At 47.2% G+C, this 27,094-nt stretch overlaps 1 protein-coding gene across 6 annotated transcripts in view; it reads right to left on the reverse strand.

The window, feature by feature from the left end:
- The window catches only part of FMNL1 (formin like 1), a 181,476-nt gene that overhangs the window by 48,614 nt on the left and 105,768 nt on the right, over positions 1-27,094 (reverse strand). For all 6 annotated transcript variants that reach the window (XM_084804350.1, XM_084804349.1, XM_084804354.1 and 3 more), the window contains 3 exons: positions 25,330-25,423; positions 15,896-15,970; positions 2,081-2,191 (listed from right to left, as the gene is read on the reverse strand). In XM_084804350.1, coding sequence (XP_084660476.1) covers positions 2,081-2,191; positions 15,896-15,970; positions 25,330-25,423 — 280 coding nt within the window. The remainder of the gene's footprint in view (positions 1-2,080; positions 2,192-15,895; positions 15,971-25,329; positions 25,424-27,094) is intronic.

A 27,094-nucleotide genomic window follows, 5' to 3' on the forward strand; every position in this document is an offset into this window, starting at 1 on the left:
TGGGAGAGGCAGGCACTGTAGAAGCAGGCACTTGCAAGGACAGCTTCTTCTTCTTCTTCCAATGACTGAAATGCACCCTTTCATTTCATGGGCTTAAGCTCTGGAGGAAAAGGAAGCTGTCTATCCAAGTGCTTGCCTGCCTGTCTCTACATTGCTTGTCTACTTGCTGGCCTGGGGTGGTTCAAATCAGGGTGGGGGTGACTATCCCTAAGAAGCATGTATACTTAGGGCACAATCCTATGTATGTTTAGACAGAAAACATGTCCTACAACTCCAAGCATGTTTCAGCCAGCCAGGCTGGCTTGGGAATGCTTGGAGTTGCAGGACCTTTTTCTGTCTAAACATACATGGGATTGTGCCCTTAAGCACACGGCCCTTTAGGCATGCTAAAACTAGTCTGTTAAGTGTTTCCAATGCTTTTATGTTATAAGTAATATAAGGAAATAGTATGCTATTGAGTTGTGTTGTTAGCATGTTTTAAACAATTTTTTAATATCACATTTAAACCACACTAGGGGTTCTTCGAGACAAGACTTTTATTGTGCAATAGCCTCATTTGTGGAATTGTATGGGGCGGGGTCCAGACATCTTCTATCTTACAGGGGATGCGGAGGTCCAGCCATCATCTTCCATTTCCATGCTCTCCTGTTTTCCCACTGCATTTTTTTCACTGATTTATTTAAAAGATTTCTAAGCCACATTTTAGGGTAAACCCTCCCAAGATAGCATACAACAAAACTTAAAACCACAAAACACAGAAAATCTGTTAAGAAGGGAAAGATGGAATAACTGCACAATGTATTTTGACTGATAGCCCTAGCTAGCAGCCATCAATCTGGAAGCACAAGTGTACTTAACTGATCTCCCAATTGATCCCCTCCAATTAAATATTTCAGTTCAACTGGTTTTGACTCTTGGAATTTTTTTGAGATATTTATACAGCACATCAAATTAACATTAATAATGGCATATGTTTAAAGTTTTGTTTAAAATATAGACATCAAACAAACATGCTAAATCAGTTCTCAATTAAGGGTAGCAGAAATGTTTCCAGATTTTTTTTTTATTCAAAATTCTCTGGAAAACCCACATAATTCCATATCACAGGCACGACATGTATCTCAGAATCACTAAACAATTTGCAAATGAAAAATGCTATGGAAATGAAGAGTAATTACAATAACCACCATCAGTTGAACACGGATACACACGCAAGCCTGGTTTGCAAGCCCCAGCGAGCCAGAGTTCCATGAGAACCCTGGCGTAACGTACAAGCACACTTCCCAATCACTCCCATTGCAATCAGGAGTAGCTCAACAAACCGTGAACTTTCCATCCCTGGCTTGTTTAGACAGCCGAATGCTTTCTGGGCTCAGTTCAAGGAGTCAGTCTTAACCTTTAAAGCCCTAAACACCTTAGGACCTGGCTATCCAAGGGACCGCCTGTCCCGCTATGAACCTGCACGAGGGCTAAGATCTGCAGGAGCAGCCCTTGTGAGGGCACCATTACCCGTAAAAGCCCATTTGTCAGGCAAGAAAGGGCTTCCTCCTGTGTTGCCCCCAAACTAGGCAATGCGCTCCCTCGAGAATGACAATTGGCCCCCACTCTCTTGGCCTTTTGAAAGGGTGTGGAGATGCATATTCTCAATTTAGCCATTCAAAATGTGTAGTTTAAAAATGTTTTAATGTTTTTACTATTTTTAATGTTCTTGTTTTTATTGTTGTAAGGTTTTATTGTTTGAAATTGTTGTACACCAGCTTGATGGCTTTTTAGCAGATATGGCGGTATATAACTGTCAACAACAACAACAACCCAAGAACAAACCATATGTTATTTTTCTGGCTCATTTGGGGAGAGACAAGTCAGAGTTCCAGTTTCACACATCACACTAAATGAACTACAAACGGAAGGTCTGGGGGCGGGGGGGTTGAGCTGCTCCCACTTGCACTGGGAGCCATGGGGCAAAATGGACCAGCATGCTGCTTGTAAATGGTAAGCCAGGGTTCCATGGGACATGTGAGCCTGGCCACATACACCCTCATTCATTCACTCACTCAGGAATCTGATATGTCGTTCTCACCTCTAGGTACTCATCCAGTCCCAACTGCGTGAACTCGTATTGCAAGAAGACACGGAAATTCATGTTCTCTACTGAATGAACCACAATATTGATGAACTGCATACAAGCCACCTGGATGTTGGAGAGGGGAGGGGAGGAGACAGAAGCAAAGAGTACATGTCTTAGCAAATTTAGGTACTTTTCTTTTACAGTTTTTTGGGCCTGGGTTTTGGAGCTTAGAACTACTCTGACATAGATGAGTTTTGATAGCATTTCACTGTTTCGTTTTCATTCATTTCTTTGGCTGATATGTGTGTGTGTTTAAAACATACTCACTTGGTCTTTTGAAAATTAAAAAAAGAAAGTTTATTGTTATATAGTGTTGGGAATATTGCAACCTTGTCTGCAAGTTACAGGAAGGGGGCAGTGTTGCAGTTAGTTAATTCACAGTAGGGATGTACAAAAATCACTTACCTGTTCGCGGATTATGTTGTTGGTGGGGGGGGAGGCGTTCCGTCCCTCCCCCCGGAATCCTGGACAGGGGGGGAGGCGCTCCGTTCCTCCACCCCGGAATCCTCCGCGGCTGGCTGTGCTCTGCGGCAGCTCCGCGGAGCAGCCGGCCAGGCCCAGCCAGGCCAGAGCCGTCCGCAGCCGGATTTCCGGCAGCGGAGGGCTCTGGGGAAAAAAAAAACAAAAAACTGCGTACGCAAATGGCGGTGGCTACGGCCGCCGCCATTTGCGTTCCTTATTTTTGACGTCTTAATTACATCAATATTTACGTAGACTAAGACTGCGAAAATAAGGAGAACGCAAATAGTATAGCAGACGCTATTTCCGTTCCCCTTATTTTCGCCGTCTTAGTCTACGCAATTATTTACGTAGACTAAGATGGCCCAAAATAAGGAACGCAAATGGAGGTGGCCATAGCCGCCGCCATTTGCATACGCCCCCCCTTTTTTTTTTTACCCAGTCGTTTTGGCCTACGTAAAAACTTACATAGCCTATCACGTGTGTGTAAAAACAAACAAATAAACTGCAAATGGTGGCGGTGGCCGCCGGTAGGAAGACCAGCCACCGCCGCTGCCGCCGCCCGGAAGATCCGCCCCAGGTAAGTCTCATCCCGGGGGGATCCACGGGAGGGGGGCGGGGGGCAGGCCATTCCACCACAGATTTCGGGGGGCTGAATGCGCTGGCATTCAGCCTCCCCAAGATCCGTGGCGGAATTCTCTGCCATCCCTAGAATTTTGACCCCAGCTCGCCTTAAGATCTCTATAGCCTACAGTGTGGTTTCCTGTGATTTCTTCCTTTTGCTCCTCCCCCCCCCCCCAACTTCCACCATTGCTGGGAGCACTTGTGTTTGCTCTCTCTTGCCTGTGTAATGGAACACAAAACAGACTGAACAAACTCTTTTTGAAACTGTACGCTGTACGTGCATTTTATATGCACCATCCAGAATTTTACCTTTCCTTCACTAAACAAGGGTGTGGTCTCTTTTTTATTCTAAGATAGCCCTGTGTGCATGTGGGACTGGTGAATGCTCATTCTGCTTTGCCTTTTGTTTTTTCTCTGCTAATTGCCTTGCTAACAGGAGGCATCATTACTAAATAATCTTATCATATAGTTCCTAGATGTTTTTCTAAGGAATTAATATGAATAAGCTGATTGGACTAGATCTTCAGTTTTTTACAGATGTGTTTTATAGTCTATATTATGTTTTTTCTGATCCGGCTATGCTTGTGGATGTTTGGCATTTTATTTTTATTTATTTAAAATTATTTTTAGGCCATCTTTAAGGGTAGAATCTTCTCAGGGTGGCATACAAGGGCATAGTCTAAAGGCACATGAGGCAGCCACCTTGCTGAAGCTAAGCAACTTTGCGTCTAGTCAGTGCTTGGAGGGGAGTCCACCTGGGAACCACATGTAGCCACCTTGAGTTCCATGATGGAAGAAAGGTGGGATAGAAACATAATAAATTAATGAATGAATGATAAAGACAATACAGAACTATGCAAAACAAGTACAATTAAAATTAATCAATAAATATTCATTAAGAATACTATAAAGCACATAACACCAATAAACCCTGCAGCCCACAGATAAAAGGCCACAGTGAACACAAGTGGGTCTTTAGAGGCTTCCTGAAGATCTGCAAAAAGGGTCCTGACAAACCACTGACGAAAGCCGATGCCAGACATGCGGGGCCAACCAGCAGGATTCCTCCGTCCAGATTAGTTGGCTTCCCTACCCACCACACCTCTATCTTGTCTGGATTTGTTTGCCTCATGCCTCCAGACACCAGTTCAGGTATTCAACAGCCTCCTTAGGATCATGAGATGGAAATGAGGGGTAGAGCTGAGTGGCATCTGCATAGTGATTGCACTTCAACTCAAACCTCCAAATCATTTCATGTAGATACTGAAAAGCAGAAGGGCCAAGATGGCCAGTGGCCATGGGGTGGAGCAGAAGTCCCCAGGTACAACTGTCAGAGACCGTTCATCCAGGAAGGGCAGGAATCACTGGAGCACCATGCCTCCTATGCCCTATCCCAGATAAACTATCTCGGATACCATGGCTGATGGTATTGAAAGCTGCTGAGAGGTCCAAGCAAATCAACAAGGTTGCACCTTCCCGTACCCTCCATTCCCAGGCATAAGTAGTCTGCTAGGCTGACCGAGGCTGTTTCCATCCCAAAGTCAGGCCTGAACCCAGATTTGAATCGATCCAAATAATCAGCTTCATCCAACAGTACCTGGAGCTGAGAAGCCACCACACGTTCCAATACCTTGCTAAAAAATTGTGGATTTGACACTAAAAGGTAATTACCAGAAACCCATGAATCAAAGCTAGGTTTCTTCAATAGTGGCCTCACCACCACTTCCTTTCAGCTAGTGGGGACCACCCCTTCCCTCAAGGAGGCATTAATCATTTCCAAGGTCCAAATACCCAGCCCACCTTTGGCTGATTTCACAAGCAAGAGTCCAGAGAGCAAGTGATGGGCCTCAGTCCTCCAAGCAGTTTGTCCATGGGCCCTGTTGCATCATTGCCCTCAGCTCCCCAGAATACCAGGGTGCCAGTGCAGTTTTACGACAAGGAAGCCACAGTGGGGAACTCTCCCCTTCCTACTCCGTACTCACAGGAAGTTACTGTAAATAAATAACAATAAATAATTTCCCCAACTTCTTGTAGTAAACAACTAAGTTTTCCAGGGGAAACACACCCAAATAATAATAAAAAAAACCAGTTATGAAGGTAGAAAGCCAGCAGTGGGGAGGGGGCTATCCAGTGTATTGCACTGAGTGCCTCATGTATGACTGCCTGCCTGCTGGACGGAAGTTGCAGGCACGCAATCAGTGTAATGAGCTCCTGGCTCTCAGGGAACAAGTGCGTTCCTTTGAGGCCAAGGTTGCTGACCTGGAGAAGCTAAGAGAGGCAGAGAGGTTGGTGGATGAGACCTTCAGGGACCCATTAGCTGTGCCCCGCTCCCAGGGCGACAGCTCCTTTGCTGTCACGGAGGATGCGGGTCTCGGGGAAGGAGGGCATCATTCTGAGTAAGAGGGAAATGATCCCTTAGAAGGGACCCATTCCTCAGAAGACGAACAAATATCCTCTCACACCGAGGATGTGCCTCTGGGGGGAGGGGGGCTTGTGGTAGTGGGGGATTTGATCATCAGACACATAGGCAGCTGGGTTTGTGATGGACGTATAGACCGCCTGGTGAATTGCCTGCCTGGTGCGAAGGTTGCGGATCATGTGCTGTCTAGATAGCCTAGTAGATAGCGCTGGGGTTGAGTCAGTGGTTGTCGTCCATGTTGGTACCAGTGATATGGGGAAATGTAGTCTTGAGGTCCTGGAAGCCAAATTTAGGTTGCTAGATAGGAGGTTGAAATCCAGGACCACCAAGGTGGCTTCCTTGGAAATGCAACCTGTTTCACGCGCAGGGCCAGCTAGAGAAGTGAAGGTGAGGAGTCTCAATATGTGGATGAGACGGTGGTGCCGGGAGGAGGGTTTAAATTTGTTAGGCACTGGGGAACGTTTTGGGACAAGCCAGGCTTGTACAAGACGGACTGGCTCCACTTGAACCAAAATGGAACCAGACTGTTTGAGCTAACATAAAAAGGGTGGCAGAGCAGCTTTTAATCTAAACCCAGGGGGAAAGCCAATAGGAGCTGGGAAGCATCCGGTTCAGGTCAAATCATCTCAAAGAGATGAAGATGAAAATGTTTTTGATTGCCCAAATGTAGAAAGGGAGGAAATAGGCCAGGAATACATGACAGAACATTATAGCCAATCAAAAGGGCCAGCGTTCCACAGCAAAAGATGCACACACCAGAGGCATCTGGGGAGGGACACCATGAATAGGTGTTTCTATGCAAATGCTAGAAGCCTTCGAGCCGAAATGGGAGATTTGGAGTGCTTGCTTTTAAAGGAAAACCTGGATATAGTGGGCATTACAGAAACCTGGTGGAATGGAGGGAACCTGTGGGATACGGTCATCTCTCGATATAAACTCTACAGGAAGGACAGGGAAGGGCGTACTGGGGGAGGTGTTGCCCTGTACGTCAAAGAGGGCATAGTGTCGAGCAGACTAGAACACGTAAAAGGGGTAGGCTCTTTCACAGAAGCACTGTGGGTGACAATACCAAGCTCCAAAACAAATTTAGTGCTAGGAACATGCTGTCATCCTCCAGACCAGCTCAGAGTGACCTTGAGATGGAAAATGAAATCAGGGAGGCCTCCAAAAGAGGAAGTGTTGTAATGATGGGCAACTTCAATTACCCCCACATTGACTGGATAAATGCATGTTCCAGCCATGGCAAAGAGGTTAAATTTCTCAGTGCCCTAAATGATTGTGCCCTGGAATAGTTGGTCAAGGAACTGACCAGAGAGGAGGCAACCTTGGATTTAATCCTAAGTGGTGATGCCCAGGACCTTGTACAAGATGTAAATGTTGTTGAACCACTTGGAAACAGTGATCACAGTGCTATCAAATTGAATATATATTAAGTGGAAAATTGCCCAGGAAGTCCAACACAGTCACATTTGAGTTCAAAAGAGGAAACATCTCTAAAATGAGGGAACCGGTGAAATGGAAACTAAAAGGGGAGTCAAGAGGATTCAGTCTCTTGAAAATGCTTGGAGATTACTCAAAACCACAATAATAGAAGCCCAGCTAAAATGTATACCACAGGCAAATGCTATTTTGGGCTGCATTCATAGAAGCATAGCTTCCAAATCCCGGGAAGTACTAGTTCCCCTCTACTCAGCACTGGTTAGGCCTCATCTGGACTACTGTGTCCAGTTCTGGGCACCACATTTTAAGAAGGATGCAGACAAGCTGGAGAGGGTTTAGAGGAGGGCAACAAAGATGATCAGGGGACTGGAAACAGAGCCCTATGAAGAGAGACTGAAAGAACTGGGCATGTTTAGCCTTGAGAAGAGAAGACTGAGGGGAGATAGGATAGCGCTCTTCAAGTTGTCACAGAGAGGAAGGCCAGCATCTCTTCTCCATCATCCCAGAATGCAGGACACGGAATCATGGGCTCAAGTGACAGGAAGCCAGATTCCGGCTGAACATCAGGAAAAACTTCCTGACTGTTAGAGCAATACGACAATGGAACCAATTCCCTAGGGAGGTGGTGGGCTCTCCCACACTGGAGGCATTCAAGACGAGGCTGGACAGCCATCTGTCAGGGATGCTCTGACTTAGATTCCTGCATTGGGCAGAGGGTTGGACTCGATGGCCTTGTAGGCCCCTTCCAACCCTACTATTCTATGATTGTATGAGTCCAAGAGGTTGCTGGCATGGTTAAGGGAGCAGTGTTAAGGGAGCTGTAGAGAAAAGAGGGCTTCCTTCAGAAAATGGAAGTTTTGTCCAAGTGAAGAAAACAAAAGGGAGCACAAGCTTGCACAAAGGTGATGCAAGCAGACAATAAGAGATGAAAAAAAGCATTTTGAAGAGCGTTTTGCTAACAAGATCAAGGACAATAAATAATTATTTAAATATATCAGAAGCAGAAAACCAGCTAAGGAGGCGGTTGGACCACTGGATAATAACAGAGTTAAAGGAGTACTGGAGGAGGACAAGGAGATTGCAGAGAAGCTGAATGAATTCTTTTCATCTGTCTTCACTGCAGAAGATATAGGACAGACAGCTGTGCCTGAACTGATGTTTTCAGGAAGGGACTCTGAGGAACTGAGGCAAACAGTGGTGACAAAATATGAAGTTCTAAACCTTATTGATGAACTGAAAGCAAATAAATCACCGGGCTCAGATGGTATCCATCCTAGAGTTCTCAAAGAGCTCAAATACGAAATTGCTGATTTTCTAACCAAAATATGCAACGTGTCCCTAAGATTAGCCTCTATACCAGAGGACTGGAAGATGGCCAACGTAACACCAATTTTCAAAAAGGGATCCAGGGTAGATCTGGGAAATTACAGGCCTGTTAGCTTAACGTCTGTTCTGGGTAGATTGGTTGAAGGCATTATTAAAGATAAAATTAGTAAGCATATATTTTATTTTTATTTATTTATTTATTACATTTATATCCCGCCATTTTTCCTCTTTAAGAAACCCAAGGCATCATACATAATCCTCCTCCTCTCCATTTTATCCTCACAACAACAACCCTGTGAGGTAGGTTGGCTGAGAGTCTGTGACTGGCCCAAAGTCACCCAGTGAGCTTCCACGGCCAAGTGGGGACTAGAACCCGGATCCCCCGGATCCCAGTCCAACGCTCTAGCCACTACACCACAATGGCTCTATATAGAAGGAAAAGCCCTGCTGAAAAGGAATCAACATGGCTTCCGCAGGGCTAAGTCCCACTAACCTTTTAGAGTTCTGTGAGAGTGTCAATAAACATGTAGACAGGGGTGATCCGGTAGACATTGTTTACTTAGACTTCCAAAAGGCTTTTGACAAAGTCCCTCAACAAAGACTCCTGTGAAAACTTAACAGTCAGAGGAGAGGTCCTCTTATGGATCAGTAACTGGTTAAAGAACAGAAAGAAGAGAGTAGGAATAAATGGTAAATTCTCCCAAAGGAAGGAAATAAATAGTGGGTCCCATGGGGATCTGTATTAGGACCAATGCTTTTCAACCTGTTCATAAATGATCTAGAATTAGGAGTGAGCAATGAAGTGGCCAAGTTTGCCGATAACACCAATTTAGGGTGCTTAAAACAAAAAGAGATTGTGAAGAGCTCCAAAAGGATCTCACCAAACTGGGAGAATGGGCATCTAAATGGCAAATGCCGTTCAATGTAAGCAAGTGTAAAGTGATGCACATTGGGGCAAAAAAACCCAACTTCAAGTATAGCTTGATGGGATCTGAGCTAGCGGTGACCAACCAGGAAAGAGACCTTGGGGTTGTGGTGGACAGCTCAGTGAAAATGTTAACCCAATGTGCGGTCACTGTAAAAAAAAGCAAACTCCATGTTAGGAATAATTAGAAAAAGAATTGAGAATAAAACTGAGAATATCATACTGCCCTATACAAATCTATGGTGCAGCCACGCTTGGAATACTGTGTACAGTTCTGGTCACCACACCTAAAAAAAAATATTGTAGAGCTGGAAAAAGAGCAGAAAAAGGCTACTAAAATGATCAAGGGGCTGGAGCATCTCCCCTATGAGAGAAGGCTACAACAGCTGGAATTGTTTAGCTTGGAGGTCTACAAAAATATGCCTGGTGTGGAGAATGTGGATAGGGAGACATTTTTTTCCCTCTCTCAAAATACTAGAACCCAGGGTCATCCTATGAAGCTGATTGGTGGGAGATTCAGGACAGATAAAAGGAAGGACTTCTTCACACAGCACAGAGTTAAACTATGGAATTCACTACCACAGGATGTAGTAATGGCCACCAATTTGGATGGCTTTAAAAGGGGGTTGGACAAATTCCTGGAGGAAAAGGCTATCAATGGCTACTAGTCCCAATGGCTATGTGCTACCTCCAGTACCATAGGCAGTGAGCCTATGTACACCAGTTGCTGGGAAACATGGGTGGGAGGGCGCGGTTGTGCTCATGCCCTGCTTGGCGTTCCCAGTCGACAGCTGGTTGGCCACTGTGAACAGAGTGCTGGACTAGATGGACCCTTGGTCTGATCCAGCATGGCTCTTCTTATGTTCTTATGACTGGGTTGAGGACTTCTGGCACCTCACTTGTTCCCCAGAATTTCTCAAAGATTACAGACAGCAGCTCAGAAATGACATCTGCAAACTCCTTCAGTACCCAGAGATATAATTCATCTGGTCCTTGAGACTTGAACTCATTTGGAGTAGCTAAGCACTGCTCTCCAACCATGTATTTACTTATTCAGGGTTGCAAATCCCTCCATATATCACTTGTTCTACTTGTCCCAGGTTGAACATAACCACAGCCAGCCCTAAGGTAAATAGTGCCCTGGGCAAGGAGGGCCTTTGGTGCCCCCCACAGTCACCTTTGCAGGGCCGCCCAGAGGGCTTATGGGGCCTGGTGCAGGTGTGATGTTGGGGGCCCTGCTGCTGCCCTTTACAAGAACCCATACATATGTGTACAAAGTGCTAATTGTTTGGTGATGTTGCCTCAAAGTAAAGCTGTGTTCCACTTATTTTTATCTAGCATAAATGACATCAAAGTGGAAATGGAAAAAAGAAACATACTTTAAAGCTAATTGAAGGAAGATCATTTTTGTAGTTAGTCCCCAAACAATCTGTAAAACCTCAAAAAAAGGTTACAAACACTTGCTTTTTGCCACCCTACCTCACCGCAGACAGTACATTAAAAAACACAGCCACTGAGCTCAGTGTGATGCCCCCCTCAGCTCCGCTGGGCCCTAGATAACACCCAGCTCACCCACCCCTAAAGCCGGCCCTGACCATAACTCCCCTTGTGGGAGAAGACGGTGGCAAAATTGGAGTTGAGTCGTGCCGCCTTCTCTCCGTCACCTGTTAACAATTCACCATCTTCCCCAAGCAGCAGACCTTCCCCTTCCTTATCTTCCTGCTCCTAACATAGCCAAATAAGCCTTTGTTATTGTTGTTTTTAGCATCCCTCAGCTCATTCTGGGTAGGGATGTCACGAATGCCCGACTGGGAGGCCAGCAAAATCCCTGGCACCTGGACCCCGCTTGCTGAGCTCCAGGATGTTGACGAGCCCGGCTCACGAGTGCCTCGGAGCTTGGTGAGTGGTCGGGAACAGCCCGAACATGTTGCTGCGCATGCCACAACCACTCCCGCTATCTCCTCCTTGCAAGGAGGAGATGGCAAGGGCAGCCAGGGCATGTGCAGCATTCAGGCCTCCTCCTGACCAGTTGGCTGTCAAGGAAGCTTCCTTGACAGCCAACCAGGCAGGACGGGGCTTTGGCCAGCGCCTTGGCCACTAGCCGTCTCCTGCTCATGAGGAGACAGCTAGCAGCTGGAGCGTGTGTGGTGCTGAGGCCTCCTCTTCCCTGGTCGGCTGTCAAGGAAGTTTCCTTGACAGCCAACCGGGCAGGACAGGGCCTCTGCCAGCGCCCCGGCTGCTAGCCATCTCCTGCTTGTGAAGAGGAGACGGCTAACGGCTGGGGCGTGTGCACCTGTCCCAGCGGTCAAACACTTGTGCACACAAGGGCTTGACTGCTGGAGTCCTTGACAGGGCGGCTGGAGGCCGTGTAGCCCATATAAGCAAGATGACAGGTGTAAACGCCTGTATTCTTGCGTATACGGGCTATTCACAGCCCCATTTTGCATATATAGAAATATGCGTATTTTTGCGACCGCCACTGAAGGCGATCAGAAAAATGTGCTTATTTCGTGAGTGCTATTTTTTCTTAAAATGGCGCTTGTAGCACTCGCCAACTGCTCCTGGGTGAGTGCGGGCAGCTCAGTAAGCGTGGGGTGTGTGTGGCAAGCACAGCTCCGGTGGCATGCGAGCAGAGGCAGGGGCTGGGCAGGCTCCTGGAAAAACCGGGGGGGGGGGGGCACCCGTCCATCTGTGATCCTGGGCCTTCGTCTTCCTGACACCAATCCTACAGGTTCAGGCAACCCTACTGTAGTCCTTCATGGTAATATGTCCCATCTTCCATCTCCTTTACATGATGCTTTTGAGTCTCAGCTCCCTGTGCAGCCACACAGGCTTCTTTAAATGTCCCCCGTTTTTCCTTCTCATGGGAATAGTTTGTGATTGTGCCTTCAGTGTTTCAGTGTTCAGGATCTCCCATCCTTCTTGAACACTTTTTCCTTAAGGATTTCTAGCCATTTCTCTGACCTTTTTGAAATTGGCTTTCTGAAAGTCCAAGGTTCACGTCCATCTAAGCTCAGTTTTGACAGCCCTGTCTATCACACGTTTCAAGTGTACATGGCCACTTCCCCCTAAGGTTCCTGTCACTTCATCTATAATTTCTTCCCCGTTGGCCAGAATTAAGTCCAGAACAGCAGATCCACTTGTACCTTCTTCCAATTTCTAAGAGATGAAGTTGTTAGCAAGACAAGTAAAAAAAATGTATTGATGTTCCATTCTTTGCAGAGTTCTAGCAGGTGCCAGAATAGTTGAGATTCCCCATTACTACTATTGCTTGCCTCTGTGAAAGTTTTGTCATTTGTTCCAGGAAGGCACCATCTATGTCTTCTGGATGGGTGGGTAGTCTGTAGTGAACTGCCACCACAATATCAGTCTTGTTTCTCCCTCCCTCTCTCTGTCTTTACCCAAGTGCTTCAACAAGGCTTCCATTCTCAGAATCACGGATTTCCACATAGGAGTATACGTTCCCTACATATGATACTACTCCCTGTCTCGTCTTGTCAGGTCTATTCCTTTTGAACAAGGTCTACCCTTCAGTGGCTATATTCCAATTATGAGTCTCATCCCACTAAGTCTCAGTGATACCAATCAGATCGTACTTAGCATCTCGTATTAGGATTCCAAGTTCATCCTGTTTGTTTCCCATGCTCTGGGTGTTAGTATATAGACACTGGAGGCTATGGGTGTTGCACCTTCTCAGTTTCCTGCTGTGTTTACCTGCAAATTGCGGGATCCACCTCCCCTGTCTTGGCTCCTCCTTTGTCCTTTGTGTTCTTCTCTGTAATCCTTGGCTCAGTAGTTGGCTCTGGTTTTTTGCCCCCCACTCCCTCCCCAGGAGTTAGTTTAAAGCCCTCTTGAGCACGTTTGCAAGACTCCTGCCAAAAACACCGTTCCCAGTCCCCGGGAGGTGCACCCCAGCATCTGCAAGGAGTCCTTCATATTGATATCATGGGTCCACATGAAACCAAACCTTCCCAGTGACACCATCTGCATAGCCAGCTGTTCACTTTCAGTATCCTTCTTTCCCTACCAATGCCCTGGCCTTCAACAGGAAGGACTGATGAAAACACCACTTGTGTCCCCAGTTCCTTTGCTTTCCTACCCGCAGCCTCATAGTCTTTAGAGATCTATCCAACATTTCTTCTGGCTGTATCATTTGTTCCCACATGGATCAACAGGAGATGATAGTAGCCAGTTGGTTTAATGAGTCTCGGTAGCTTCTCCATCACATCTTGAATACATGTTCCAGCAAGGCAACACACCTCCCAGAATGACATGTCTGGTGTTCACACAGCTGCCTCCATCCCTCTCAGTAGGGAGTCTGAGGACTATCACAAGTCTGCTCTTCCTCGGGTTGGTGATTAAGTTCCTCCCATCCAGGTGGGCCTGAGTGCCTTCCTCAGTGTTCTGTGGAGAGCAGGGTGGTGATCCATCTTCAGGTGGCCCAGGGTCACCCTCCACGGAGACATGTATTCCTTCTTGGGTTGGTGGTTAAATGTCTCCATTCCATATAACCCTGGGTACCTTCCACAGTGTTCTGTGGAGTGCAGGGTGGTGATCCATCTTCAGGTGGCCCAGGGTCACCCTCCACAGAAAGAGCCCAGTACCGGTTGTGTAGCTGCAGTGGTGCACAATGCCCCCTGATTCTCCTGGTCCTATGTGTCATGTTCTTCCACACCTTTACCTCTTGCCTTTGTTTTCTTCCTCTTCCTTGGAAATCTCCCACTTCTGTTGCTCTTTCAGGATTCTCTCCATTTCCATAATGCTAGGCATTCCAGATGACTCGGCCATTTCCATCGACTCCCCTGCAACCTCTCCTGCTAAACTCCCATGCAAAGCTCCCCTGTTGACTCTCCCTGTTCACTCATGCCCAGCAAACAGAGAGCTTTGCTGCAGAGCTGACCAACTCTGATTAGCCCCAGCTGTGGACTATGGCCGCACTCACAAGCTCCACAAGCATGTTTTTTTTTGGGGGGGCGGGGGGAAGGCTGTTTAATTTTTTTGGGGGGAGCAGACTTTTTGGGGGAAAGGCAGTTTGGGGGAGGGGAAGCAGTTTAGAAAAAAGCAACCACAGTAGCGTTCAAGTGACTAGCAGCCTAAGCAGAGAGAGAGTCTGGACAAAGTCCCAAATAGAGGAAAAGCCCTTTAAATAAGCCTTAAACTAAACTCAAAGACAGTAGGGTGACCCAGCAATATTAGCAGAGAGAGAGGCAGGGGGAGTGGACAAAGCCCTAAAGAGGGAGAAAGAACCCTTTAAATAAGCCCCAGATAAGTCCCAAACTCAGCTCAAAAGCAGCCAGATCAGTATCCCCTAGTCCAGGGGTAGGTGACATGGCACCAGTGTGCCCTCAGACACCTTTCTTGACATTTGCCCTACCACTCCCACTTTAAAATATGTATTTATTTATTTCTCACTGGCAGCTGGGATCCCTTCAAATCAAAGCGAGGGGCTCTAGCTGTTTTGTCTTCTTTTCATACGAATGCCTCTGGGCCAGACATGGGACCCTTGTGCTCTCACCCCTTGGCTCAGGTTACAGGCTCACACCTCTAGCAAGCTGCAAGGCTTTCAAATTAAACAATAAATTAAGCCATCTTAAAAATACAGCCTTAAAAAGGTAGGTGCACTTGTGCTGGCATCAAATGCAACGCTACAACGACAAATAGCGGCTGTGGGCCAGCTCTCCCAGCTCCCCTCCATCCCAGCTCACAGAACTTTATCTGCATGCTGATAACAAAATGTTCCTCGTTTGCCCACCCTGCCAAGTGACAGCCATTGATGTCGAGCTGGGACAGGGAAGCGCAGACGTAGTGCCATCGGGACACAAATGTGTTCTATGAGACATAATGGAGGCCGAGCAGAAAACTAGACAGGTTTTTGGCAACAGCGCCTTATTTAGAGTCCATCTGGTTTGGCCCTCTGAAAATGACAAATGAGGAAGTGATACCTTGCCAAGGTTCTACTTTCCACAGTTAGACTTAGTGCCCTTCAGACAATAAATTCCTACTGGATTTCGAGCCATGGGCGATTGCAAGCATGATCACTCCTCTGCAAGGGAAAGGAACCTCATTGTCTGAATCTACCCTTAGGACCATTTTTCTTCACAAACCTGTGCCTGACTGATAAACAGAAATTCAACAAGTGAAGGTTTTCCCAGCGTGGACATAGCATTTCGTTAGGCATTTATTGAATGCACAAGAGCAGTTTGGGGGCAGGGGAAAGGCAAGCCTGTACAATGGCAGCAAAGGGGCTTCCGGGTGAGGCTGTTAATGTGCGATAGCCTGATCAGACCCTGCCTGATCCACAGAATGCTATGTCACGACATCATCTTCCCCTCGTAACCCTCCTGTGTTTTCCCAACACTTCTTCTGTCTTTTTTCTTACTGCAGAAAATCCATTAAGGAAAAAGAGACAGAATTGTTGCACAATGTCTTCTCACTGGTAGTACTGGGAGCTCACTGTCTGGAACTATCACAAGTCTTGTCTGTGTGTATATATGTGCATTAGGGAGTGTTGGAGGAGACATTGTGGGTAGCCAAGAAGCCAATCTATGTCCTTCTCCCCTACTCCTCGCATTACCATGAAATCTATGTTGCTGTCTTCATTTCGGAAATATTCCATCAGCTTCTCGAAGCGGTTCTTCTCACCACAGACCTATAAGAGGAGGAAGAGACACATTCAGTTTAGTTGGCACTGAGGACTTGCTTTGACGTGACAGAGTTTAAACTGAGTACATGATGCCAAGGGTCTCAGACTAAGGACTCTGGCATCCAGACCCAGGCTCTCTTCACACCTGAGGGTTTTTTAGCAGGGGCGTTCTTCTTTAATCACTGGCTTTCATGGGAGCTTTAGATGACGCCGCTGCTCTCCTACTGCTATCTCACAACTTCCACTCCCTCTTTCCATGTTATCCGAGAATGGGGAAAACCCAGCATTTTCTGTGCTTGCGACTGAAGTCACCATTTCCCCCCCTGTGTATTTCCCCTTTAGCGCTCCATCCCGCTTTGCGTGAGCATGTGCTAGGGGGAGTTGCTGGGCAGTGCTGAATAACACTGTCATGACAACAAATCGGTGGGAGGGAGGGCAGGTCACTGACCACGCTTCCAGTGACCGTTTCTGCCTCTCTCCCATTCCACTATGGGCTCTGAGATCCCCTTGAACACAGCAATGCTTACTTCAGAGTAAACTCACTAGCTGTAAGGCTTTCCTTTCCTGGGAGTAAGTGCCACTGAAATCTGTGTGGCTTGCTTCTGAGTAGGCATGCATAGGAGTGCATCCCCTTCAATGCATTTACTTGGAACTTCCCCTCCCATAGACTCCACTGACTGCTTCTTCTCCCTTTTGCTCACCAGTCTGATGGGCTTTTTTTCTCCCAGGGTGGATGGGGGAGTCTCCCTTCTCAGCCACGCAGGAGAAAGGCTTGACAGTTAGGATTTCAATGGGTATTAAAAGTGCCCTTTCTCCTCCCCTGAATAAATTCATCATGCAGAGCTTGGGTCATTTTTAATTGGGTTTTTGTGTGTGCGTGTGAGGAGTTGTTTTAGATAAGGCAGTAATGCTGAGGTGGTTTTCCATAGTACTCCCTCCCACCTAGCCAGCCACTATCTCTTCTCCTAGCCCACCTTGCAGGGTCGTTGGGAAGCCAGAATAAGCAGGAAGAGCAAGAACAGCAAGGGGTGGGGGAAGCAAGCTGGGTCCGAAGCAGTCGCAGGGAAGGGGGCTGCGAGGGATGGCTTGGTGCATTGACCGTATACAAGTCCGTTTGTGGATTTCTTACTTCAGTGGTTGGGAACCCGGAAATCGGTATACCCTTCAAACTCAGTAGTGCAAGCAATGTGCTGCATTTAATTTCATCACACACTGACATATTTAGCCGAGAAGGACTAGCAGCACCAGCAACCTCAGGGTAAGCCACCGAGAAGACTCTCCCTCCCTGGCCACAAAGTCGGAGGAAGGAGGGGGGCAGGGGACCAGCTCCCATAGCCCACTATCCCAGGCACTAGAAGACTTCCCTCCTGCTGTGGAGAAGCAGAGGGATGGGCAGAGCCATCAATCATGTTACAGGAACCAGTGACCAGGGGAGGGGGCAAGGGGCCAGCAGCCCCCTTCTGTCCTGGTTTTTCCGTGCAGCTCTGCCCAGCCATGAAAAGGTATAGAGCGGAGGGATGCGCTATGAGAGATGCCTGTATGCAGGGCCAGTGTGTAAATCCCAGAAAGGATCAGGAATCAAAAGGATGGTTTGCAGTGGGATAAAATGCCAGGTGTGAAGAGAACCCCAAATATCTTACCCTCTGTGCCACCGTGACAGCCTGCCAGAAAAGCGAGCCGTTGGCCTGCTCTCTCCTACGCTTTGACACCAGCAGGGCAGATGGCCAGAGGCTGGCACCGTGGCTGTTAACTCAACAGGGGTCAGATGACACGGCCTACTGGATTCCGCCAGGCCCCATAATGCCCCCGATTCTGCCATGGTTACTCAGTCTGGGGAAGATGCCATGGGTAACACCCAAACTGTCATTTGACTGCCCCCTGTTTGCGTCTCTGTTTCTTAGCTTACCAGCTGGCCAGCCTGACTGCTTGCCAGCTCATGTGTCTGCTAAGCTCATCTTCTCTGCCTTGCTTCCACCTCCTCCAGGCTGCTTGTCCCAATACTTTGTTGGTTTTTGTATGGTAAATACACACATTGCTTTAAGAGACCATGGAGGCACATTTGAGAACTATAAGCATGCTAATGTGTGTAATATCACATAGTACTGCTTATATATACACGAAGCTCTTCCTTAGTCTGAGACTTTGTTATTGCTCCTCTGATTACAACCGCTGCAGCCTATGGTGGATACCTGATCTAGGGGACGGAAGGAAGTGGAGGCAAAGAGGAGTCGGGGTGGGGAAGAGGAGGGGAAGAGGAGGGCGGGTTTCCTGGGGGACTGCTGCCCCGGTTTTGCCCAGTTCCCACCTGTGACTTGGAGCCCTCAGTGATGATAAAATTACACCCTTATGAGAACTTTCTACTCGTACAAGCAGGACATTTGGCGGCCTGACAGTCCAAAAGCATGCTGTGTACAAGCAAATGTCAACATTTAACAAGCACACTGGTAAAACTTCATGAAAGAAATACGGGTTTGGATAAATGCAGCTGCTCTCTTCCCAGGAATGGGGGGTGTGTGTGTGTGTGTGCGTGCGAGAGATATCTGCTGTTTTAATTGGACTATTCTGGCTTTATTCTGATGATTTTCTTTTGATGCTTTTCTTTGTTTTTAGGGCTGATGGTGCTAAGCTACTTGTGTGGACCAACTATAGATCAAAAAGTGACACAGAAATTTAATCAGATAAACAGATAAACTACATCAAGGTAGTGAACTGGAAGTGGCGGGGTGGTGGGGGTGGTGATGAGAGAGAAATAGACAACCCCCTTTCATCACCAGGCCCTTTCCTTTCAGGTCTTCAGGAAAGCTCTGAGGACCCACCTGTTTTTGCTGGCCTTTTCCATTATGGGGCTGTGGGTTCCATTTTTAATTACTATTTTTACTGAATTTTATTGCCCTGGTTATTGAATTTTATTGGCCAGTGTGCTAGTGCATGCAGCTTGATTGCATGCACTACCACACCCAGGCTCCTGCTTGGCTCCTCCTGCCGGCAGGAACAGCTAAGCAAGCCAGGGATTCCCAGCAACTGGGAACGCTAGCTTGTTTCTTGCCCAGCAAGCCAGAATCATAACCCAAGGACAAATCCTGGGTTACAATTCTGGCTTCTTGGGGAGAGATAAGCCAGAGTTTCTGGTTCAGACATCATGCTAACCGAGCCAGAGATGGAGAGTCCCTATCTTGTTTAACTGCTCTTACTGGCAGGAGGAACCAAGCGGGAGTTACTGTGCTGGCTTGCTCATGGTAACCCAGATTTTTTTAAAATGCTGGATTGCCATGATGTCCAAATGTGGCCATTGTTTTCTATTGTTTCCTTTATTTTCTATGTCACCTTGGAAGGGTTCCACTCTTAAAGGTGGCCTAAAATAATTTAATTTTTAAAAAAATGCACAACACAAGCCCTGATCTGAATTAAGGAGCTCTGCACATCTAACCAGACTTCTGTGCATGTTCCTGGATCAGGCACTGCAGGAGTTAAAAAAATCTAGCATGATAGCACTTCAGAACACACATCTAGATGGTGGATGCCATCTATCTCCACTGCTTAGCTTTCTGGGAAGCACACCAAGACGTGCATCGCCATCCTCATTCTGGCACAATTATTCACACATTAATACCTTTTGAAGTATGATTATGGTGGGATTGGGCCAACAGATGTCCTGGAAATATGGGGAACGATCTCCATATGCTGAAAACTAATAAACCAGAGAGACTGGCTGGATTGAGTTTTCAGTGCCCTGCATAGCTCTTTGCCCCTCTCCAAGAATGGGCAAACCAGAATAAAATTATGCAAAATAGTAAAACATGCAGAATAAATTATGAAGACTATGAGAAATTATGCAAATTTTGTCACAGAATTCAGCTTCTTTTGGCTTTGAATTTGGAGTGCCTGGTTGCAGTGGCCTGAGGCTCGATAAAGTGATTATTCACCTTGGAGATTCTGGCTTGCTTGATAATGGAGACAGAATGAAACCGTCTGAAGAGATATGAGAGACTTCCAGGGACCAGCTCTCCATAGGGCAGCAGTGGGGAACCTTCTTCAGCCCAAGGGACAAATTCCAATCTAGGGAAGGGGGGCATTTAATCTGTGAGCATGGCCAAAGGCAAGCTTTGTTGTTCAGTCGTTCAGTCGTGTCCGACTCTTCGTGACCCCATGGACCATAGCACACCAGGCCTTCCTGTCCTGCGCTCTCTCCCAGAGCGTGCTCAAGTCCATATTCATTGCATCAGTGATGCTATCTAGCCATCTCATCCTCTGCCGTCCCCTTCTCCTTTGGCCTTCAGTCTTTCCCAGCATCAGGGTCTTTTCCAGAGAGTTTTCTCTTCGCATTAGGTGGCCAACATATTTGAGCTTCAGCTTCAGGATCTGTCCTTCCAATGAGCAGTCAGGGTTGATTTCCTTTAGGATGGACTGATTTGACCTCCTTGCAGTCCAGGGGATGCGTAAGAGTCTTCTCCAGCACCACAGTTCGAAAGCATCAATTCTTCAGCGCTCAGCCTTCCTTATAGTCAGCTCTCACAGCCATACGTTACTACTGGGAAAACCATAGCTTTGATTAGACGGACCTTTGTCGGCAAGGTGATGTCTCTGCTTCTTACTATGCTGTCTAGGTTTGCCATAGCTTTCCTCCCAAGGATCAAGCGTCTTTTAATTTCATGGCTACAGTCACCGTCTGCGGTGATCTTGGAGCCCAAGAAAATAAAATCTGTCACTGCTTCCATTTCTTCCCCTTCCATATGCCAGGAAGTGATGGGGCCAGATGCCATGATCTTTGTTTTTTTAATGTTGAGTTTCAAACCAGCTTTTGCACTCTCCTCTTTCACCCTCAACAAGAGGATCTTGAGATCCTCTTCGCTTTCTGCCATTAGGGTGGTATCATCTGCATATCGGAGGTTGTTGATAATTCTCCCGGCAATCTTAATTCCGACCTGTGATTCATCCAACCCGGCATTTCTCATGATGTATTCTGCATATAAGTTAAATAAACAGGGCGACAATATGCAGCCTTGTCATACTGCTTTCCCAATTTTGAACCAATCAGTTGTTCCATGTCTGGTTCTTACGTTCCATGGGGTTTTCTTGGCAAGAATACTGGAGTGGGTTGCCATTTCCTTCTCCAGTGGACCACATTTTGTCAGAACTCTCTGCCATGACCTGTCCGTCTTGGGTGGCCCTGCACGGCATAGCTTATGGCTTCACTGAGTTACGCAAGCCCCTTCGCCACAACAAGGCAGTGATCCATGAAGGGGAAAGGCAAGCTAGCCATGGCCAAAATGTGATTATTATCCATTGTAAATCTTCTCAGAAGCAAGCAGGACAAGGCTTCTGCATGTCTACTCATAGGTAAGCAGGACAGAATCACGCAGCAGCACTTTAAAATAGAACCCCTAATATCAAGCCTCCCATATCTACTAAGAAGCAAGGATGAGCGGCATGTCTATTGACAAGTAAGCACGATGAGAATCTACATGACTACTGATAAGTAAGCAGGAGAAGCCTCTGCAAGAGAAGCCTCAGAAGTAAGCAGGGCTGGATCACCCAGGAGCTTCCTTGCCAGTTCCCGCCCACTCTCGGTAAAAGCTCTTATCCAGTCAACAGCTGATCAGAGATAAGAGCTTTTGCCTGCCTGGAGAGAGTGTGAGGCCCAGGGAAGAAACTGGCAGGCTGGATGGGGAGCCCCTGCAGGCCCTATCTGGCCCATTTAGGCTTGCTGTCACATCTGAATTGGGATACATAAGATAGATGAGAGGAACAAACAGAATGTTTTGTGAAGAATGGCTTCTTTCCCACTCTTTTATTTTTAATCTCTACAAGAATGCATCTGGTGACTACACTGGATGCCAGGGCAGCAGGTGAAACTCCATTTGTAATGTATCCACAGGGGATGTGCTAAAAAAAGGTGTAGTTAGAGAACCAACATTAACATACTTGTGGCTGTTGGTAACAGAAGTTAATTCCTGGACCCCATGACAGCAGCTCCTACAGAAGCTGAGGATCAGAAAAGGCCTGAAGACCTGGAGGTGTCTCCACGGGCAATTTGCTGCGAGCAGGCTGAGTTTGGAGGTCGTTCAGGGCACATGATGTCATGGCCATCCAGCAGCCACTCCAGAGCTTATCAGGGAAAAACCAGATTTCCTGAGACTGCTTAAAGTCCAATTCTTTTCCTTCAGTCGGGTTCTCTGCAGTATAGCTGTTGTGGGCCCCAACCCCCACACTGACCTAGGGCATGCTAGCCCTGCTCAGGAGTGTGCCTTTCACCATGACCCCGGTCAAGGGGTGTTTCCTGTCCCTGTGTCTCCGAGCACAAACCTATGTGTGTCTGCTCAGAAGTAACTCCCACTGTGGTTAATGAGGCTTGTACCCTAAATGCGCACTGCTGAAGTTACTGAGATTCCCATCAATCGAAATAGCGTGTTTAGGAGCCTTAAAGCACTAATTAGACCCCTGGAGTAACTCCCCTAAAGGCTGTGAAGCACCAGGTCAAAGCTGCATGTCTTTGATGTATGCATACATCATGCATACACACGTGAAACTGTCCCTTCATTGAGTTATTTGGTATGGGGCAGGCAAACTATACAAACAGTGTTATCTAGTGGATAGATAGCTGGTCTTGGATCTAGGAGACCCAAGTTCTGCCAGAGATTATTTGTGCAGCCCTGGCCATATTGCAGCTCCAATTTCCAACTTGTACAATGGGAATGAAAGACCTACCTCCTGAACTTAATTGTGTGAGCAAATATAGTAATAGCAAACACGATTTGTAAAATGCTCAGTGATTAGGGATAGTGGCCCCAAACCAGACACATGAACACCGTAATTGATGAGAAACAGGCATGAGATGGCAGGCATGAAGTCATGCAGAGGAAGAAAAGCTTGGAAGGAAAGCAGGGAGGGACGGGAGCAGAATGCCACACATGCCAACAGAAACAGAACCTGTGCCAAGGGCTCCCCACTTCCTCCAGGCCCAATTTGCTCAACCCTGTTGGAGTTATATCCAGTTTGTGCCTTCTGTTCAGCATCTAGGATTCCATTTCCTCCCTCCCCAAGGCTTTGGTGCAAACTGCCTGCTCCATGGGCAGATTTTATCCTAGGTAGCCTAAGCAGTCCCTTGATCAGGTCTCCCTGTGTCAGATGACAGCATGAAGGCCAAAGACACAAGTTTCCTGTCTATTCCTACTTATTCACCTAACACATCTCATTTCCAATGGGTTTTACCATCTTTCTGGGTTTTCCCAAGGTGTTTCATAAGGACTAAGTTAAGCATCATTCTGGGATTTCCTCCCAGTACAGATATTAGCTTCAAAGGAGGAATTTTCCTCAAGACCGCCGCATGGGAGGAAAAGTTAACATTTCCCTGCTCTGATCTCAGGAATTATCACCTGATCCAACTGGCATTTTAAAAAACGGCTGAATGCAGTTACGTTTAACATCATGTGTCGTTTGGTCCTAGAGGACCAGCAGGTATCTTCGTTCTTACTATTCACATGCACACTACATCATAGTGAGAGGATACACCCACCTGAGTTTGCTTCTGCTTCTATTTCTGAGAGCCATTTGAAATTATATAGCAAAATTGCACATATTTAAGCAAAAATGTGAAAGCCTTGAGAATTTCACCTTTCATCTTTATAACAAAGCAAATTATTGGCACTCACGTTCCTGTGGAGACAGGGTGGAAAATGCCCTCTGCAAAGGGAGCCTGCTTCTGAGAACCCCACCCACCGTGGCATCATTAGGTCTGTGCTCCCCAAACTTCTGAATGCTCAGGCACGCTGTTTTTCTGCATTACATTTGGAAACATGCTTCACGCTTTGACCTGGGCCCCATCTACATGAGCCATTTGCCCCGGTGCTGCTTCGAAGGGAAGATCTTTGCAACAGATGACACAGTCGCTGCTTTGCAGCCCAATCATGGTTTTCACAGCAAAATCTGGATTTTCTGAGTCTGCTTGCTGCGATTTTTTCACTTGCTTCCAGTTCACTGCGGGGGGCTGAGCTGTCTGTCCCTTCCTCGGCTTTAAATCGCAGCATCCTTAGCAGTGGCTGGCGTCACTATGTGACACCTTTTTGCCCCTCCTCGTTCCTCCTTTGAAGCTCCGCAGTTATGGAGGCATGAAGAAGCGGGCTGGTGGAAGCTGCGCTGAGTGGTGGAAGGGAAAATGGCCGGGGGCGGGGGGAGAGCAGAGGGGCAAACATGTCTACTAGGAAGTAACTCATTGCCTTCAGTTCCACATTGCTGCCTCTCACTTTAAGTAGTCGAGCTTGAGAGTGGAGATGTGCAGCTACAAAGGAATACAGCTGAGCATCGGTGGATGCCTGTGGATTTGAAGGTGAGCAAGGGTGGGTGCCAAGGCAGATGATTTTCATACTCAGGTACTCAGAAGCATTTCATGCTCTAAGCACTTGCACAATCTCTGGAGGCAACAGCTGCCTGCTTGCCTGCCCGCCGCAGAAATGTGTATGCAGGGCTTGTTAGGGATGTCTATTCGTGCTAGTCCCTCACCCTCCTCCCCAGCTCTGTGCTCTGTGCTCTCTGCGCCTGCTCAAGCTCCGGAAGCAGCGGCTGCCTGTGTGCCCACCCCCTGCAGAAATGTGTGTGTGCATGAGGGGTACGCAGGGTTTGTTATGCACATAGGCAAGTCCTGCTTCGTTGAGCATGTTCCCAAGGACAGCCCAGCAACGGTTTCCGGCTTGGGAAGTCCCCATTAACCCTCCCATCGACCGCCCCAGTTGTTAATTCGCAGCGCTAATGCTGCGCAGCTCCTATGGAGCGAACAATGAAATCAGTGCCATGTAGATGCGGCCCTGAAAAGGTTTACTTTTAGGAAAGCTAAGAGTAGAAACTGTCCACCTCTAGGGAAGTTCAGGCACTGCGCTTCTGCATGACCTACTGTTCTGGATGCAACGTCTCTGAGGGCAGGCAAGGCAATTCTTCTGCGTCGGGAGCAACAGAGTGAACCAATCAGACCCAGCCGACTGGGAAGCGGTGGCAGCAAAAGCCCGAGCAGGGACTTGCAGAGACGTGTGCAGAGACTCGGCAGGCAGCCTCTTCCGTGGATGCACTTTGAGCTCCATGGGGCCATCTAGGCAGGACTTTGGGGCAGAAATCCAGGGCCCCACTCAGCAGAATGAACAGGAGGGCAGCAGCGGTGACTCAACACATGCTGAAGTACATGTAGTAATACACACTGGCATCTCAAGAGAGGGCTCTTGTAAGACCACCCAGGGCCTAAAATGACCGAACTGCGCTACTGTTTGGACTCATGGGATCTTTCAGTTATTTAAACTCATGTCTTGCTGCACATCAGTGCCACCCATTTGGTGAGTGATGGCTCTGGGTGGAACCAGCACCACTGAAAGGAGCTCACAAACCTCCTTGAAGTTGTCAAAGGCAGCCAGGATGATGTCATGCCCCCCTCGAACCAAGCAAACAGCAGCCAGCAGCTCAAGGACGAGGGCTTTGGTCCTGCAAAGAGGAGAACAGTGAGGTGAAGGACTCCGAATGAGGCAATTTCCCCCCAGAGCTCCTGGGAGGCAGGGGCTGAACTTGGAAGAGACTTCTGAATGCAAACGGCTAGAGGCACGCACCCAAGAGGAGGCAGGGAGCTTGTGGTCCTGGCAAAGTGAGGGAAGGAAATCAGTCCCAGTTGTGGGTTGCAGCGGGCCGCCTTCCCAATACCGTGAAGCCTGGCTTACTTGCTTGAGTCTCCCAGGTCAATTTACTTTGCAGGTACACCTTTTGTGGCAAACTGGCAGGCAGTCCAGCCACCCACCAACCACCTTTTTGCCTGTTTCAACTGTATGATTAAAGTGGTGAGCTTTGGGGCCTGTTTGTGGACTATTTAAAGGGAAATGGGTGGTTAGAGGCCCTAGTGGGAGAACAGCCAGATTGGCAGGGAGAAAAGGAAAAGAAGTTGGTCAGGCTATGAAGCTCACTGGGTGACTCTGGGCCAGTCCCCGCCTCTCAGCCTAACCTACCTTGCAGGGTTGTTATGGTGATAAAATGGAGAGGAGGAGGATCATGCCACTTTGGGCAGGGGGCAAGGTGGGATGTAATTGCAACAAATGTATAAATGTAACAAGCACAAACGAGAGGCAAGAAAGCCTAAGAATTGCAACTAGAGCTAGGGGGTAATTCTTTGTATGCATCACTTCATCCCTCTGGGTGGAAAAGTGGCCTAGAAATTTTATTATTATACAGGCATAGGAGTGTCTGGACATTCAGCCAAGGAAGAGTGAACTGCATCTCTCCATTACAAAGCCTAAACATTCTAAATGTTCATAGGCTGTGAAGACAATTTGTCCAGATCTTCTGAAGTCTGGCATGGGTTACCTAAGTTGAGAGCTATAAGCAGGTCAAAGTTCAGAGAGTTCAGTTGAGAAGTGGCTGAGACACAACAGTTTAAAGCAGGGGAGGGCAGACTTCAGACTTGAGAGATCTACTTTGCTTTTTTTACTAGATCTGCAAGATCCACCAAATGGAACCAGATGAAAAATGGTGGCTCAGAGGTTAGAGTCAACTGGATGACCTACATACACAAATACAAATCTACATACAATACTAGGGTTTTTAACAAAACTAGGGTTTTAATTTAGACCAAAAAATGCTATCGTTAAACCATTGGGAGTCGGAGACCCCTGCTGAAGTGCTGTAAATCACCCAGAGATATACCAGTAGATCCTAATCTACCTTATCTGCCCACCCCTGGTTTAAAGAATTCCCCTTGTTGGGCAAATTTCTGCTATTTACACCCTTTTTGCATCCCCATAACCTAGCTTCTATTTGCTTGTTTGGGTTTTTTTCCCCTATTTGTTCTCTCTCTCTCTCTCATACCCCTTTAAATTCATCCAAAAATGCATGGAAATTGACGGGGTCTTGCCTTTCCTATTTTTGTGAAAATCTGTTGTGTCTTCATAACATTACTAGCTTTTAAGTCCACTTTAAAAAAAAAATAGCAAGAGCAAAGCTTTCAACCCATACTGATTTGCCTTTGTCTATTCCTCACCAACAGAGAGCTTTGGGTATTGGGCAGTATAGAAATGAATGAATGAATGAATGAATGAATAAATAAACTCCCATCAGCCTTGGCCAGCAAGGATGATAGGAGTTGGACTCCAAAAATATCTGGAGACATCA

This window comes from Heloderma suspectum, chromosome 6 (assembly GCF_057233095.1).
Source record: "Heloderma suspectum isolate Gila_16-S chromosome 6, 16-S_ref, whole genome shotgun sequence".
Classification (NCBI taxonomy): domain Eukaryota; kingdom Metazoa; phylum Chordata; class Lepidosauria; order Squamata; family Helodermatidae; genus Heloderma; species Heloderma suspectum.